At 51.1% G+C, this 18,023-nt stretch overlaps 1 protein-coding gene across 2 annotated transcripts in view; it reads left to right on the top strand.

The window, feature by feature from the left end:
* EPHB1 (EPH receptor B1) overlaps positions 1-18,023 on the top strand; it is a 68,857-nt gene that overhangs the window by 34,785 nt on the left and 16,049 nt on the right. For both annotated transcript variants that reach the window (XM_086844368.1, XM_086844367.1), the window contains exons 4-5: positions 14,258-14,413; positions 17,003-17,338. In XM_086844368.1, coding sequence (XP_086700494.1) covers positions 14,258-14,413; positions 17,003-17,338 — 492 coding nt within the window. The remainder of the gene's footprint in view (positions 1-14,257; positions 14,414-17,002; positions 17,339-18,023) is intronic.

The following is an 18,023-nucleotide window of genomic DNA, read 5'->3' as shown; positions in this document are numbered from 1 at the left end:
TTATCCATCACAGAAGATTGGAAACAATGTGATTTATAAAGTGATTTTTTAAATAATTGCGAACATTTTGCAATTAGTAGTAGAACAATTTGCTATCACTGAGAACAAGGGAATTGTCAGGTTTTCCCAATGAAATTGTTGCTTGTGTTGAGAACCGGGAATTTTTGGTCTCTGGCTGTGCCCTTGTCTGTCTTTTCCCTGCTCCATGGTCCAGCCTGCGTTCCTGCACCATTTTGGGGCACTCAGGAGAGGTTTTCTTGGGTGATGTTGGTTTTATCCCATGGGTGAATGGCAGCAAGGGAGGTCATGGTGACACAGGACCCTGCTCCCTGTGCCTTTAGCCGGGTCTATCCCATCCCAGTGTGCTGCAGCTCCATGCCCAGCTGCTTGGATGCTTGGGGCAGGGTGAGCACACCAGGGATTGGCAGGGGCTTCAGAAAAGCCTTTTTTTTTTTTTTTTTTCTTTTTTCTTTTAAAGATGAATTATTTTTTTATTTTTAATCCAATCTGCTGGTCCATACAGTTTCCCGTGATGGAAAATCATCATCTTTCCAGCCTCTGTGCTGACCTCTCCTCCCCACCACTCCAGCATCTCATTCCAGCATACCTTGCCTATAAGTGATCTTTTTTTTTTTTTTTTTTTGAGATTTTATCCTCTAAGACAGGAGGGGAAGAACAAAGAGGTGAAAGAAACGTGCTTGCCCTGCCCTTCTCTCCTTCCACCTGCCCTTGGATTTGGTTTAGCAGGGCACGGGATAGGGCCATCAGCATCCCAGAGTGGGCCAGATAGAACAAGGGCTGGGAACAAAGAAAAATGTTTGGGCTTCAAAACCATGAGCATTTCCTCATCAAGCTCTTTCCTGGGGACCAGGTTTAGGTCAACCAGTTTGTTCCCAAACCTTTCCAAACCTGTGACAAGCAGCTGATGCACACTGGGGTCTCTGCCTGGCAGCTGGGTGGAAAGGAGCTTCTGCAACTGATGCTCATGATGATTTAAGCGTTTTTCCAGGGAAAATATTTCCCTGTGGGTTGGAATTGGGATTTCAAGCTTTCCTCTTGCCTAGCATCCCATGGCTAGGCAATGTCAGCATGCTGGTGCTGTGGATCTCCTCCTCCCTGTGCATTGCTGTGCCTCTGCTCCCTGGGGCTTGGGCACCTGTGACACAGTACCCACTAACCATCCCAAAAGCTGATTTTAGACCCAAATCAGAGCAGCCGAGGCACTTTCCACCCTGAACAGCAACAAAGGTGTCCAGGGAGGTGTTTTATTTCAGGCTTAGCTGAGCCACAGACCTCTGACTGTTCAAAATGGGCCATTTTCTCTTTTTTTCCTTTTTTTTCCTTTTTTTTCCTTTTTTTTCCGTTTCTGTTTTTTTTGGCACAATATCAAATTTCCTGCCCCTCTCCCATCCCACATCAGCCCAAGCCTCTCTCCCTGCTCGGGCTGTGCTGGGGAGTGGCAGCTCTGCCAGCTCCTGCCGAATCCTGGCAGCGGTGCTGGGAGGGAGGGAGGGAGGGAGGGAGGGAGGGAGGGAGGGAGGGAGGGAGGGAGGGAGGGAGGGAGGGAGGGAGGGAGGGAGGGAGGGAGGGATGCTCCCCTTTGTTGGAGGGGCTTTGCCTTTGCCTGGAAGCGATCTCCCAGCTTCCACCACTGGGTGGAACAGGCAGCCCAGTTTTACCACGGCCACACTGTGGAGGAGAAACAGTGAAATCACAAAAAAAAATTTAAAAAAATAAAGGAGCAAGAAAAAAAAAAGTGTGATTTTTCCTAAATTATGCCTTAGTGAAGGCATCCATTAACCTCTGTAATAATTTTGTAAGGAAAATGTCCAGGAAAACCTTGTTAACTTTTTTTCCTAATGAGTGTGATGGGTTTTAATGAAACTCTTAATTAGACATTATTAGCCCAAATGTGCCTCTGATGGATTCAGGCCCTTTTCCTTCCCCCAGCACAGGGATGGGGAGGGTCCATGAGTCCTGGCTGCCGTCAGGGAGGAGGATTGGGCACCACAGCCACCACTCTCTGTCCCCCAATCATCCCTGTGATCCAGACCAAGGAGAAAAAAGGATGAAACACTGAAAATACCCCAGGCAAGGTGTGAGTGGGGGCCAAGTGAGCATTGCAGGGTTGGGATTCCCAAGCTGGGATTGTCACAGCAGTGACCTCAGGGATTAGGGAATGGTCCACAAGCTTCCATGTATGGCTTTATTTTTCTGCTTATCAATTTTTTTCCACCTTAAATTGTTCCATGGGCTGTTTCTGTATCTCCCTTCCCTACCATGAGAACTTCTGAGTGTTTATAACATTGATTCTAGCCTTAGAACAGGAAGAAAAATCCTCCTTTGATTTTCCCACTCACCCAAGGGTCATTCCTTGTGACTGTTTGCAAATGGAGGCATAAAACTGCTTCCAAACCTTGTTCTGTTAATGATCCATCCTTTTGGGAAACTTTCTGTGGTAGCTGAAGAGCCTGAGGAAATGCTGGGGAATTCTGGGGTGCAGCGCTCCATGTGTGCATATTCATGGGCATCCCTGCAGCAGTGGGCTGTGGAACCCACCCATCTTTCCCAACCTTCTCCACACACCCAGCCCAGGAGAGCTGGCTCTCACCCTGCTGCCAGCAGGTCGGAGGCCTTTGCTGTGCGGCAGGAGCAGGGATTGTTCTCCCGGACAATGGGAGAGCCGCAAGGAAGCGCCAGATCCGGCCCATGTCCGGCATCCGCATTGTTCCACCCTTGTTTGCAAACAGCCAGCACCTGGCAAACCCAGTGACTCAGCCAGGGTCTTTTAAAACCTTTCTATAACGTTTTCCTTTTTTTTATTATTTTTTTTTTTAGGTTGGTTGTTCTGGTTTTTTTTACAGTCACGAGAGAGCTCCTTTGGGAATGGCTCTTCTTGCTGCGGTTTGCTTGCCAAGGGGTGGGAATCTCATCCATGTTTGGGGCTGTGCTGCACCCTACAGCCCATGGCATGCTCCAGGCGCCAGTGTCTCTGCCAGTAGGATAACTATAATAATTTTAAAAAAATAGTTTTTACCCTGTCTGGGGAAGGGGCTGGAGCACAAGGAGAGGCTGAGGGAGCTGCGGGGGCTCATCTTGGAGAAAAGGAGGCCCAGGGGGGACCTTGTGGCTCTGCACAGCTCTCTGACAGGAGGGGACAGCCAGATGGGGTCAGGCTCTGCTCCCAGGGAACAGGGACAGGAGGAGAGGAAATGGCCTCAACAGGTTTAGATTGGGAATTAGGGAAAATTTCTTCATCAAAAGAGTTGCCAAGCCCTGAAACAGGCTGCCCAGGGAAGTGATGGAATAACTGTCCCTGGAAGTGTTTGAAAGCTGTGTGGATGTGGCACTTGGGGACATGGTTTAGTGGTGGCCTTGGCAGTGCTGGGTTAATGTTTGGAGTCAATGACCTTGGAGGGCTGTTCCAACCTAATGATTCTGTGATATTCTATAATAGTAAAATGAATTCTCCCCCTCAAGCCATGAGATAACTAATCACCACTCCCCTGTGCAAGGCATCATTTGGAAGCTGAGTTGTGCTGTAGTTGGGCTTTGTGGGTCTCCTGCAGCCCCTGCTTGGGGAAACAGCCCTTCACAGATGATGCTTTAGTAAGTGAGAGACCCAGAGTGGTGAAAAATCCATTGGCCAGGTGGAATGGGATGCCCTGCTTTCCCCTGGCTGTCTAAGGAGGTTTGTGTGGCTTGGATGTGCCAGCTGGGACACCGCTGAGGAAGGATGGAGCCCGCTAGGATGAGGAAAAGCAATCAGTGCAGAGAGCGAGGTTTTAATTTGCTCCCCTCTCCGAGCCCCGCCGTGCGCTCGGGTGGTGACAAATGGAGCGGTGCCGTGGGTGTCAGCTCCGAGTGTGTTACAAGTGGTCATTTGTCACGCCTGCTGCCTCGGATCGCAGAGGATGCGTGGAGAGAGGAGCGGGGTGATTAAATCAAAGCTCTCAAACAGGCCTTTGGAGGAGCCATGGGAAAACCCATCTGTCTTCAGCCAGTGCAGCACTCATGGCCAAGGAACCTCCATGACTTCGTTGTGAGAGCATCAACCCAGAGCTGTGGGCACCCCAAATTAAGTTCTGCACCTACCCCAGGGGGAAATTACTGTTCTCCCACCCTAGGCTCCAGTAGCAGCCATGAAAATGATATTAATGGTATGGAGGGAGCTGCATCCCTTAGTTTTTGTGTTCAGCCCAAGACTCATCTGCTTGTGTCACATTTATTGTATGAAATGGATTTGAGGCAGGAGAGCTGTGGACTTGAGTAGAAGCTGGTCACCTTGATGCTCTCAGTGTGGCTGCATCCTGCCTGAGCATGGCTGGGCTCCCAGCAGCAGCACCCCTGTGAGCAGGGAGCAATTCCTGGGATAATGCTGTCCTTCTCTTGTCTCATCCCTCCTTGCCCTGGGGGCTCTCTGGGGTGATGCTCTGGTCGGTGCAGGCAGAGCTCTGCCATCTCCTCACTCTTCTGGGGGAGAGCTGTGGAGTGTGGGGCACAGAACTGTGTGCCAAGCTGGAGGTGGAGAACTCCAGCCTCAGGTCTGGTCTCTGGACTTTGCTGCCTAAAACTTGTCTGTAAATGCAGGGGCATCCTGGAAAATTATATACAGGGGGAATAATGAATTGAATTTCCATCCTGTCTCAAGTGGCTTTGCCAGGTCTGCAGCCCAGAGAGGAAATTGCCCTTGAGAAGAGAAACAGTATTGACTTATGCTTTTATTTTTTATTTTGTACTTTATTATAGTACATACTACATCCAGGCTAAACAGATCTATCCTGGCTCTGGACATAGCTTTGGTGGGGGTTGGTGCACGCTAGCATGTGTCCCCTCCATGGTGCCGAGGGTTCTGGTCACCCTCCTCACAAGTAGGGATTAATTTGATGTTTATGAGTTTTGCACTGATGCAAAACAGGGAATTTGAAACAGTTCTGGGCATGGTAGAAAGGTTCTCTGGCTGTCTCAGTGTTTCCAGGGACTGTCATTCTGTGTGTAAACCCAAATCTCCTGGTTCTTCCGTGTACATCTGTTTCAGCACACCAGGCAAGCGAGGGTGGCAGTGCTGGAGGAAGGGGACAGGAGAGACCTGGGATTATCACAGATCTCCTGCTTCACATTGGATCTGCTCCTGAGCTCTTAATCGTGTGTTATTATTGAAGACAACTTATTCTTAGAGAGCCCAAGGTGCAAATTATGTTTCACAGCTAAGAAAAGCTTCCAGAGCTGCCTACGTACAGTAAATCCCTGCAATCTCGGGTGGCTTTGGCTTATGTGTACCAGATGTTGAGGATGGAGGAGACCACTCCCTTGTGCCTGCTTCTTCTATCACCAGCATAGACACAGGTGGAAATTTAGGCAGGGAGAAGCTGTCTGGGCTTAGAGGTGAGGGTCAGTGAATGTTCTACCACCCTGCAGCTCTGGGCATCTGTCCTATCCCCACTGGTGGCACCAAAATGGACAGTGCCAGAGTGTTCACACTGCTTGCAGGAGGTCCTTGTCCTGTCTAGAGCAGGTAGCCTGCCCTCCCCACTGTGGTGCTGGGGTGAGTCAGTGGAGGAATCATGGAAGCATCAGTGGAGGAATCATGGAAGCATGGAATGGTTTGGCCGGAAGGACTTTTCAAAGGTGTCACCCTTGCTGGTGCTGTGTGTCCTCTCTCCTCTCTGCAGCTATATAGGAAGGTGCCTTTCCTCCCAGGAATAGTAACTGTGGCTTGTTCTGCTATAAATATTCATTGGGAAGCTCTCTTAATTGTTTTTCTAATTAATTCCATGCATGGCACTCTTGGGGCGGATGAGGAATATGCCTTGGTTGGGAGGTCCTCCCGTGGCAAATCTATTCCTGGGCATAGTCCTTAAGCAGTCAGCCAAACCACAGCCCCCCATGGTTCAGCTCCACCAGGATGGCAGTGTCCTCCTGCTCCATGTTGGGACATCTCAGCACTCCAGTGGGACCCAAGGCACCATGTCCTGCAGTGCTGTGTCAGGGACACGGGGAAGCTGTGTGTCCCCATATCCCTGCCTGTACCGTCAGTGCCAGCCTGGCCCTGAGGCTGAAACTCTCCCCAGCCCCATCCTGGGGTGACTTTTCCTTCACGGTGTCAGCACTAACAAGGAACCACTTCAGACGTAATTAATGAGCACTTGATGTTCTCTAGGTCGAGGGGACACTGCATGGCATGAGCTGAAGAAGGACGAAGAGGTGCTTAATTAGTTCCTATTAGGGATGGGAGATATTTGCTTCCCAGCCAGGAGGGGACTGTGCTTTGGGGAGCCCCATGGTGATGCCACCCTGATTTCCCAATCAGAAAAGCGGCTGGAATTATGGAGTGACATCAGTGGTTCCCAAAATCCCTATCTGCAGAGGAAAGATGCATCTTCTTCAGTGGGCTTCTAACCACAGCCCCTGCCAGCAGCTCTGTACCTGGGGGAAGAACTTCTCCTGGAGATCCTCCAGGAATTTTGGTGCCTTTTTGAGCTCTGTTGATGAAGTGGCTCCATGGCTCATGCAGGCATTGAGGGGTGAACATGATGTGCTGGGTTAGGCAGCACATGGAAGTATCAGCTCATCCAGTCTGTGTCTGTCAGCTCTGGAGTTTCACATTGCTGCAGTTCATGAGGGAAAAAAATAATTCTCCATGGAGCCTGATGCCAGGAGTGGGGGAAGAACATCTTTGGGGGTTATGTTTTTGGGACGTAAGTCTTGGCCTGAATCTCACTCCCCCATTTTTTTTACTCCAAACTTACTGTGGGGTTCATTGTGGATGACAGATGGTGGTGAGGCACTGGCTTTAGACACTTCCAGGGATGGGGCAGCCTCAGCTTCTCTGGGCAATCTGTGCCAGGGCCTCACCACCCAAGAATGTCTTTTCAATATCCAATCTAACCTTCCCCTCTGTCCATGTAAGGCCCTTTCTCCTTGTCCTGTCCCTCCAGGCCCTTGGAGCCCCTTTAGGCACTGGAAGCTCCTGCTTGCAGGGACGGCAGCCCTGGCAGAGGGAAGAGCCTGTGCCAGGCTGCAGCTGCTAAATCTGTTTTTAGAGAAGACTATAAGGAGGTTAAATAGCATGAAATCCTAGATGACAACTTCATCCCTTTTTCATTTATTGACTCAGAATAATGAGCTGGGGCAGTGAGGATGGTGAAGAGCAGCCTGTGCCTGATACTGCCATGGCCATGTGTCTGCTGCTCTCTCTGCGCTGAACCTCCCTGTGTATGTGTATGAATTGTCTGGAGTTTAATTTATTCAGTTTGATCACTCAAAGTGGCTGGTTTATGGCAAGGAAGTGGAGCTGTGGTGAGGGAGCTGTGGCATGGGACTGGGCAGTGAGCCTGGAGCCCAGTGGAAACTAAAACAGAACAAAACCTGAGTGGGAGAACTGTGATTTGGAAAAATGACCATGACAAGTGTTTGTTTTTTTCCCTCCTTCTGGCTGTTCTGGAGAGAGAAGTGAGTTCCCTGCTCCGTGGCAAGCTGGCAGCCCCGCAGCACCGTCTGCCCAGGGCGTGCCTGCTCTTCTCTTTGAATCCATCTGGGACAGATTTTCTCTTCAGACCTTCAAAATTCCCCCAACCATGAAAAACAGAGAGAGTGAAGCCCAGAGTGGTGATTAAATGGGTGAACATAGACCTGTTGGGAAGCTGCAGGCGGTGAGCACATGAGAGCCTGAACCAGCTGCTTCCATGCCCTGCTTAAACTCCTTGTTTAGGGCCATGATGTCACCTAAACAGTTGGTGTCGAAGCTCCTTTGCATCCAGAGACCCTTAATATTTTCAAGCAAGCCTTTCTGGAGGAAGACTGCTTCTGGGTGAGCATTGACTGCATTTTGCTTCCAGTGAAGCATGCGGGGCTTACTCTGGTGAGCATTTCAGTCTGTGAGCACCTCGCTCTGTCAACCAGGTATTTGTTCCTCTGGGGCGAGGGCTGGGTTTTTTGAGTGAGGTGAACAGGGATGCATCCAATCCTGTTGCCTCTAATATGCTTTGCACAGCTCCCTACCCTGCAAGCACCTTTGAAATCCTGCCCTGCTCCAATTCATTTCTCATCCACGAGAAGAATAAGCGGAAAGAAAAAAAAAAACTCTGAGAAAGGTAAAACCACATTGAATTTTACTTCCCTCCATGAATAAACCATGGCAGGCCAGCTCTGACTTTAATTTACATGTGTCCCAAGGCAGATCTAAGCCTATTCCTCCCGAGGTGGAGGGCTGGTTTAATTAAGCGGCTGCTTCACGCGGAGCAGGGGCCGCATTCCTCCGTGCAGCGGGAGAGACGAAGCCCCGTGCCCGCAGGATGCCAGCCCAGATGCTGGGAAGCTCATGTTTATCTCATGAGTTTATCTCCTGAGTTTCTGCCTATACAGTGCTGAAAGAAGGGAACACAATGGGGTGGGTGCTGTTTGTAATTTGGATGGCCTCGAGGCAGGAGCATCTCTGGGTGATCCAAGATTTGTGCGTTTGGCTGCAAAATGGTCAAGTTTGCACCAAAATGAGGTTTTGGACAAGGATCTGGGGACAAGGCTCTGCAGGGATGTCCTGTTCCCATGTGATGCCATTTCTGGCATGGCTCAGGGTCCTGTGCAGAGCTCCCTCCTTGGGAGCAGGAGGATATTTCAGGGCTGGAATGCTTGGATTTCCCTGTTCTTCCACCTGGGTCGCACTCTTCTTCCTACACTGGGGCCTGGATGCTGGGGTTTGGCAGCTGACAGGTGCTTAAGGGCTGAGTCTCCTTTCTTGGCATGGTCAGGAAGGTGGGACACAGGTCCCCTCCCAGCTCTCCTGGCTTGGCATTGCTCCCAGTATGGAAAGCTCTCTAGATTAATTTGTGGATGCCTGGTGGAGGGCAGCATGGCAGAGCACCCCCGGCACTGCTGGCTGCCTGCTGGGCTCCCCGTGGCCGTGCCAGGCTGAGATGTCTTTGAGAAACACTTGGCATAATAGAAAAGACAATCAGATCATTAAAAAGTAGGTATGGGGGCAAAATCCTCATGAAACAATCTGCCAGCCCCCTCCCCAGCAGAGAGGCAGGAGGGAAGAGATGACAGGAAAGCCCCATGTAGGGATGCAATTAAAGCTCCAGCACCATGTGCCTGCTCCCTGCTTGGATGCGTGCAGGGAGGATAACGAGGGAGATGAAAGCAGGGTGGGAAAGCAGTGCCCTTGTCACCCTTTGAAGGTGGGAGATGACAACGCCTGCCTGTGGGTGACAACCTGCCCAATTCTGCTGCTTTTCCCCTCAACCTGCTGCCTGTGTCGTCGTCATATCAAAGGCATTGGAGCCCAAATGCATGGACTGGGGGTGTGTGTGTCCCCAGGGAACAGGGTGGCAGCAGTGCCCCAGCGCTGCCCTGGAGGGCAAGCAGGAGCCCTGGGGAGCCGTGCCAAGTGCCTGCCCCTGTGGTCACAGCATCCTTGCAATGACACTTTCCTGTAGCACACAATTTCATGTGGGTGTTTATTTGCCTGGGTGGTGTCTCTCGGCTGAAAGTGTCTGGGAGGGTGTTCTAGCCGGCATCTCGGCCGCTCAGGGTGACAGCAGGATGGCAAGGAGAGCATTTTAAAACACTCAGCTCTGGGGCTAACCAGTTTGAAGGCTGAAAAACTGATGTTTTTTCCCTTATTTTATTTTTTAATTTATTTAAATATAGATTCTGTGTCAATAGTGTCTACAAAATGCGCAAGAAGTTTCTAGCAAGCATCTTCTCCCTTTTCTGGGGGGGATTTATCAGAAAATTATGAGCCTCATGCACAAGGCTCATAAGGCAAGGTGTTGGGTTGAGGAGCCAGTATTTTTTCTTAAAGATAAATTATTGTTTGCAGAATGGAGGGGCCTTGAATCTCTTTCTGGCAGGCTGCAAATGCAGTGAGCCACAGTTTCTCCTTTTTTTCCTGACCTGTGCTGTCCTCTAACCCTGCTGCCCATCTCCCAGGGGTGCTGGTAGGTGCTTCCACATATCTTTTTGGAGCAAGGCTGGATCATCCAGGCTCTTTAGTGCCTTTACACCTGACAGTGCTCTCCACACCTCCAGCTTGCTTGAGGGCATCATCTCGTGCAGCGCTGCTGCTCCAGAATGCCACAGGAGTGCTTAAAGACACTGGGATTCTCTGGAAAGGTGATGGACCCAGAAGGGAACCCAAAACAAGTGTGGATTTGGGGATACTGAGAAAATGGGGTTAGCTCTGCCACAGCAGGGACAGAGGGGCATGGGACTGATGAGGCTGACTTGGTTTGCAGGGTGCCTGTGAGGGTGCAGGTCAGGGCTCTCTGAATCGCTGCTGAGTCTGCAATTCCTTGGAGAAGCTCCTATTTTAAAATCTGAGAAGGAAAAATGCCACTCTGCATCCCCAGGGAGCTTTAGAGCAAGTTAATGTAGATGCAGTGTCTCCTTTCTTCTTTTCTTCTTTCTTTTCCTCTTTTGACTTAAGATTCCCTGAGAGAGTAATTAAAAATTGCAAGTTCCAGGTGCTGACAGGATTTAGTTTGAGAGTGAAACGCTTGGATACCCCCGTGCTTGAATATCCCCACACTTGCACCCTTTCCACAGAGGCTGTGAGGGTGGCTTGCCTCAGGCCAGGAGCAGGGATGCATGAGCTGGGAGATCCTGCTTATCTCTGGCTCTTTCTAGGACTCCTGGCACCTGAAATACAATGATGCAGGATACAGGAGAGTGTTAAGCAGTAAAAAGTCCTCATAGTTCTGCTGTGTGCTACGTGTGCTTCCATAATCCATCCTGCTGAACAGGCTCCCTAAGGAACGGGCACAGCCCCACAGCTGCCAGAGTTCCAGGAGCATTTGGACAGTGCTCTCAGGGATGCACAGGGTGGTATTGTTGGGGTGTCTGTGCACAGATGGATAATCATAGATGATCCTTGGGGATCCCTTCTAACTCAGCATATTTTGTGGTTCTGTGATTCTGTGGTTTTGGCATTCTCAGATTCTGAGGTTCTGTGGTTCTGTGATTCCCAGATTCTGTGATTCTGGGAGCTGCAGAGGGAGGTGGCAGTGGGGACACAGCTTTGTGGTGCCTTCACTGGGTGTTTGCCTTGTGTGAGACGTGACACATCCCTCCTCCGAGCCTTTGAGGGTGGGTAGGAGAGGTTCATCTCTGGCTGAGAGTCCCCATTTGTATCCAGCCCTGTGGCCACATCCTTACAATCACCCCTTGGACGTGACGGCAACTCGCAGCTCTTTTCCCCCAAAGTTCCACTGATGATGTCTTGCTGCAAGAAGCCTGAGTTTCACCAGCCCCTCAATGACGTTCTCTCCCACCCCCAGACATGTCAGCCCTGGAAAAGGGGTCCTGCTGGCAAACTGACACCTGGGATGTGCTGCATTCCTGGTGTGCAGGCAGGATGATGGATCCGTGGGCAGCTTTGACTTGTGGGGGGGGTTAAGTGCTGAGCATCCTCCCTGCTGAGCAGCACGGAGGAGTTCTGTGCCTCAGCATTTACAAACACACCCCTGGTGCCTAAATGTGAGGAAATGGATAGTTAAGCACATCATTAATCTTATCCAGCCCCCATAATCAACAATCAATTAATTCTCCTCCGGGCTGAAGAGATGCGGGTTGTGCTATAGCCTGGGCACTGCAGAAAAAGCTCTTTCCCAAGGGAAAGCTGAGGCAGAGCCTCATCCTCCACTTGTCCAGCACACTATCATGGATGCAGGTCTTGCCAGCTCTAGGAAACTCTTGGAGCAGCCCTTAAATTAGGGCAAATGTTGTACTGGCATTAGTGGGGTGATTTATTTCTCCCTCCTGGGCTTGCGTCCTCCATCTGAGCCTTGCACTTGGACTACAGGTTTGCCATGTGAAGGATTATGGATCCCACCATGGCATTGCAGGGCCCTGGGGGTTTCTGCTGTGTTTTCAGTATGAGGTTCATGGTTCAGCTCCCCCAGAAAGAGGGGAAACACGGGCAGCAGCCAGAGGGGACTGCTGCACCCACAGCATATTTGGGAGGGAGGAAAAGGCATCCACCTCCCCGAAACTGTGGGAGGCTTTAGGCAAGCACAGTGTAATTACAGGAGAGTGAAGCTAATTGGTAATAATAGCAATTAAGAGCCATGTGCCTGCAGATTACAGGAATTTGTGGATAAGTGAGGTGGTAACGGAAACCTGTGGACACTGGGGTGCAGGGTGGCATGTTCAGGTGTTTTGACAAAGCATCACTTGGATTAATTGTAATTAAACATTAATAAACCTCTTCAACAACCCACCAACATGCCTTCAAACTTAAAACTGAGGCTTGTTTATAGCACTGCAATCCTCTCATCATCCTCGTTCCCTCCTCCATCCTCTCCCATTAAAACACAACTGGATGTTCCCTGGTACCACTGCCCTCCCTTCCTGCATCTCCAAAGAATCTGGTGTGTTTCAGGTGTGTTCTGACACATCCCCAGCTCCAGAGCCCACTTTGCATGTCTCACAGATGCTCACCCTTCCTGTGGGAGCACAAGGCTGCTGGGACATGGTGGGGAGGGAGGGGTGAGGAGCTGGAGATACACTCGAAGCCTTGGTGTCCATTTGTGGCTTTGTCTCCTGCCTTGTGTGTCTGTGTAACTCTGTGCCTCCCTGTGCTGTTATGGGAATAGGGCTGTATGTGTGTACTGGGGAAGGTTCTGCATCACTCTGCCTTCTGCTGTGGAGCATCCTGAAAATGTTCCCCTCAGACCCTCTGGACTGCATGGTGACCCTGTGTGTCTCACTGCCCATTTGCCCTGAGTGCTTCCTTAAAATGCCACAGGCATTTGGCTGTGGTGGGATGTGGAGGACTTGGCAGCCCTCCCGTGATGGGGAAGAGCAAGGGCAGTGGGTGATGGTGTCTGGTTCCTCTGGAATGCCACGTCCTCACCCACCTGTCAGGGCCACTGGAAAAAGACAGTTCATTGCAGCCAGCTGTGTGCCTCAGGCTGGGGTGGGGGGGAATCTAATGAATAATAAAATTGTAAAATATTGTTTTGATTTATTCTTTTCTATCATCTATTAATATCTGGAAAGGCTGTGTGAGCAGGAGGCCTTCATGAGTTTTGAATGACAGGTTAAAGGGCTCCAATAAAGATTAGATGGTCCACTATCTCCCAAGGAAATTGCATCAAAGTGGTTACTCCTGCTTGCTCCTATTAATTTCCTCTTCATGGCTGCTAGGAGATGCCTCATATCCTGATGCAGCAGACAGGGGCTAAGAGGCACTTTCCATTATCTCAATCATCGCCGTGTTTATGAGACACGTCGGGTGTTTCTCTGCAGACCTGTGCCTTGGGGGGATGGCACCACAGGGCCAGAGCCAGGACCCGAATGGGGCTGGGACCATCCTGGTGTGAGGCCAGGAACAGTCTCTTCTGGGCTGGATGGAAGTCTGATCCCTTGGGTACATGTGCTAAAATACAGATATTCCCTTCTGCTGCCTTTGGTTCCGTCAGATTTTGTTAGATGTCAGGGATGGATGAGCATCCATTCATCAGTGCCCATTGCTGAGGATGGGTGGGGTGGGGCGGAGATGAGGGACCCCATCCCTGTCGCTCCCTCTCACCCTCTCTCCACAGAGCAGCGAGATGGTTGATTAATGGAACCTCCCCTGTGGCTGATTAAACCCTCACTGTAACTGGAACATCTCCGTTATGAATTAGTTGCCATTTCCTGCTTGAATGAACTCAGAGGCTGGGAAGCTCCAGCCCCAGGCTGCAGGGGATTAACAGGATGGACCCATAACACACTGTCATGGCAGTCACATTGACTTTTTAATTAAATATTTAAATTTTGCATGGAAAAGAACTATAGGACATAAGCCAGGCTGTTGGGGTTGGTGGAAAGGGACCCATCAGCAGAAGAGGAGCACTGTCCTGCCCCTTCTTGTCCATGTCCCCAAGGGTGCTGCTGGGGACAGGGTTCCCACAGCCCCCTGCCATGCCCTTGCCTGGGTATGAGCAGTGGGGAGCAAAGCAGCTACTGCAGCCACCTTGCTCTACGTGGCTTAAGATTGTTGCCATGTGGTTGCAGTGTTTGTCTAGTGGCTTCAGGAATAATCCATAGCCAACATGGAAAATTTGGCCATCCTACATTCATAGGAAGGTGCTACCCCATTTAGCACTGATACAAGTGTGAAGCTTTTCTGTGTCTCCTCTTCCTCTCCCTCTTTCTTTCACTCTTCTTTCCCTCTTCCTCTCCTCTCCCTTTCCACCCCATTTCAAAGACAGGACCTGTTTTCTCCTGCATGCTGGAACAGCTCAGGACCCACGTGCTGTGCTCTCTCTTGCAGCCTGCCCTGCAGGGACGTTCAAGGCCAGCCAGGGTGCGGGGCTGTGCGTGCCGTGCCCCCCGAACAGCCGCTCCACAGCCGAGGCCTCGCCGGTCTGCGCCTGCCGCAATGGCTACTACCGGGCAGACTTCGACCCGCCGGCCGCCGCCTGCACCAGTGAGTACGGGATCGGGGCTGGGGGCTCTGCAGGGTCTTGCTCCCCTCTCTTCTGGGGCAGCAGCAGGGATAAAGTCTCAATCCATGTAGAGTTTATTTTATTTTCTCTCCCTGTAACACTGTGGATGGGAGCAAGAATGCGGCTGGGTGGGGTGGTGAGGGATAGGATGGCCCCACATCCCACCTGACTGGCAGCCTCTGGAGTTTATACATCACCCAGGCAGCGGTGGTGATGGCAGGGAGATAGTCCCCAGGATAAATTAGGATTTAAAGTTATCTGCTCTGGCTGTCTTGTTCATAGTCTTGCAGATGGAATATTTTTTAATAGGGGGAAGGCTGCATTAAGCATTGGTATTCAGCGATGCGTCGCTGCTCGGCTGCCTGCCCGAGCTGCCTGGCATGGCAGCAGTGTCCTCAAGCCTGTCTTTTGGTGGGAAATGAGCCCAGGAGAGAGGAAAGAGCTGCTGTGCTCTTCATCCTGCTGGAAACCTAGGCCTCAACTCACCCCCAGATACACTGCAGGCCCTTGAACCAGCCTATCATGGAGCTTTAGCATATGGATGCTCTGGGACTCTCCATGCTGGGAAGTGCCCAAAGCACACAGCAAGGAAACAAGGAAAGGATTTGTGAGTTTTGCTGGATCACCTGAGCTCTCATACAGATATTCAGCAGGTTGCACAACTACAGATAATCTACAGATCTTTATTATGCCTCGTTACATAACTGATTTACAGCAGTGCTGCGCTATAGGAATACAGGGAAAAAAGTCTCTTTGCTGATTTTTATTTCTTCTCGCCAGTGCTTGATTTTGCAGTGCTCCAATCAGAGATGCAAGCTGTTCATCCACGAAGTTCTCTGTGTCAGAGGAGTACATAACATTGTGGAGCTGCAGGCAGTGCCCTGGACTGGAACCCTTCCAAGGGTGATCCCTGCAGTTCCTGGGCTCCTGCAGAGGAGGGAAAGGGCTGCAATTAAAGTGGGAAGAATTTGGGGAGGTAGCAGTTTGCTGCTGGGAAATGAAAGAAATATGGGTTTTTCCCTTTTTCTTGAAAAGCTATTAACTGCTTAAGGTATGGAGGGAAGATTTGGCCTAAGGCTTAGAGACAGGCTGCAGATTTTTGGGGTAACTCACTAATATTGATCCTGCAGTCTTGTTCCCCTGGGGAATCAAGGTCCTTCTCCCTGCTCCTGCTCCTGCTGTGGCCCCTACAGTTCACCTGTAACTCTCTTTGACATCTCCACCATGGGGGAGCCTGGCAGTTCTGCGGTGCCTCAGATACAGGAAAGCCCTTTCCAGCAAGGATGCTGCACTGGTGGCTGCTCCATAACAGACACTTTTACTCCTAAAGAGGAAAAGAATTAAAGGGAATGGAATTCCATTATGTTAATTTTTATTTTTTTTTTTAAGGCTGTCATTTCTCCAGACATTTGATCAAAATATTTCATCCGCATTATCCACGGCAGCAGCTTAGAGAGGCTCCCAGGGTGTCTCCATGCAGAATGACCTCTCCATCCCACCAGCCACATCACCATGGTGCTGATGAATCTGTCCCTGTCCAGCCTGTCCCTGGCCACTAACGGGGCTGATTTATCCACAGCCCTAACGATGTTCCCTGGCACACACACACACATGTGAGGAGGGCTCCCGTGGGATGGGTTTCCCCAAGACAGAGTGTGCTTCTCTCTCTTAACCTTTCCTTGCAGGTCAAGTCCTCCATCATTTTTATTGCCCTCTGTATCATGGCAAAGTCCTTTTTCTTTCTTGGAAGTGCAACCCCCAGCCCAGACAACATGAGGAATTCCTTTCTTCCCTTACTTAATATAACCAAGCAGCTGAATGTTGTGGTCTCGGCTCTGGAGCCATCCTGGCTGACCCCACATCCTTCCCTGAATCTGTGCAGACATGTATTTGTACCTCAGTGATGCTCTCCTGGGTTCCTCCTGAACCGACTGCAGCCCAAATCCAGCAGTGCTTGCATTCAGTTCCCACCCTCTGAAGCATTTGTGATGGCTCCTGATGGCTTTGATCAATGCAGTTTTCATCTCTTGTCCAACATGGGAGCTGCTTGCAAACCATGGAGTGGTGCTGGCTTTCCTCCATGCTGGGGAATTCCCGGGTTTCCAACTTGAGATATTGAACTCTTAATAACCACTTTCCATTTTTGACTCTCTCCTCTCCTGCTTTTTCTCTGGTTCTCCATGGTGCTGGCTAAGTGATTTTTCTCTTGCTGGGTTAATCTGCTCGAGATGCTTCTCCACGTGAGCACTGCAGTTATCTCAGCATCTCCTGATGGGATTAAAATGGGTCCATCTTCATGGATGGATCTGTGTGCATTCCACATGGAGGTTTTTTGGAGACTTAAGTGGGTTTGTGGCGTGGGAGTTGTCATCTCCATCTGGGAAACTTGTTTGCAGTGCAGGTGGTTGGTGTTGCCAGTGTGGAAAGTCTGACCCTGAGCTCAGCAAAGCTGTGGACACCAAATCCCTCCTGAAGGAGGAGGTGATGGATAGTGCAGAGCCCTGGGATGTCCTCTGCTAGAGCCTCCATGGGAGGGCAAGGACCTGTCTGAACGCCTCTCCTTTCCTCAGGTGTCCCATCCGGCCCTCGTAACGTCATCTCCATTGTCAACGAGACGTCCATCATCCTGGAGTGGCACCCGCCGCGGGAGACGGGCGGCCGGGACGACGTCACCTACAACATTGTGTGCAAGAAGTGCCGCTCGGACCGGCGCGCCTGCTCCCGCTGCGACGACAACGTGGACTTCGTCCCCCGCCAGCTGGGGCTCACTGACACCCGTGTCTTCATCAGCAACCTGTGGGCTCACACCCCCTACACGTTCGAGATCCAGGCGGTCAATGGAGTGTCCAACAAGAGCCCCTTCCCACAGCAGCACGTCTCCGTCAACATCACCACCAACCAGGCCGGTGAGAGCCGGGTGATGCCGGGGGTTTGGCTGTCCCACTGCCGGCTCCCTGTGGAGTCGAGCTGTGTGTCCAAAAGGAAAAGCTCCTGGGGTGTGAGGGTGTGTGATGGCTGTGGTGCCCTCAGGCCTGAGTGGGGAGAAAGGCCAGGAGAAGAGGGGGTGAGGGGAATGGGGATAGGGAAGGGTTGCCTGTGCCCTGGCCAGTGGTGAGTGGCTTGTGGAAGGGTCATCTGATACCTGCTTTTATCCCACTCTAGATTGCCTGGGGAGGACAAGGCATCACCACCTTTCCCCTTTTCCCAGTTGGGAGAAGGGAGATGGGGTGAATCCAGCCTTGGAAAAACACAGCCTGAGTGTTACAGCACAGAGAGAGCAGCATCCTGGGGCTGAGCCCAGGCTCTGTCCCTTCTGGCACGTCCCTCTCCCATCATTTTCCTCTTGTCTCCTTTTCCAGGCTCCCCTGCTCCCTTTCCTGTCCCCAGTCAGGCATCAGGAGCTGAATGAGCAGCTCTGGGTCAAACAGGGATGCTGGTGGGGTGAGTGTGCAGATGGCAAGGGAGCAACTGGTCCTGGGCTGCACTGAGGATCTGAGGGGATGGAAACCCATGTGCTCGGGGTTTAAAAGGGGAATGGGAATTCCTGCTTTGAGCCAGGGCAGGCAGCCTTCGCCATCCTGCTCCCTCTGG

This window comes from Cyanistes caeruleus, chromosome 10 (assembly GCF_971803275.1).
Source record: "Cyanistes caeruleus chromosome 10, bCyaCae1.hap1.1, whole genome shotgun sequence".
Classification (NCBI taxonomy): domain Eukaryota; kingdom Metazoa; phylum Chordata; class Aves; order Passeriformes; family Paridae; genus Cyanistes; species Cyanistes caeruleus.
The sequence above is the reverse complement of the archived record's forward strand: the minus strand, read 5'-3'. Positions and strand labels throughout refer to the sequence as shown.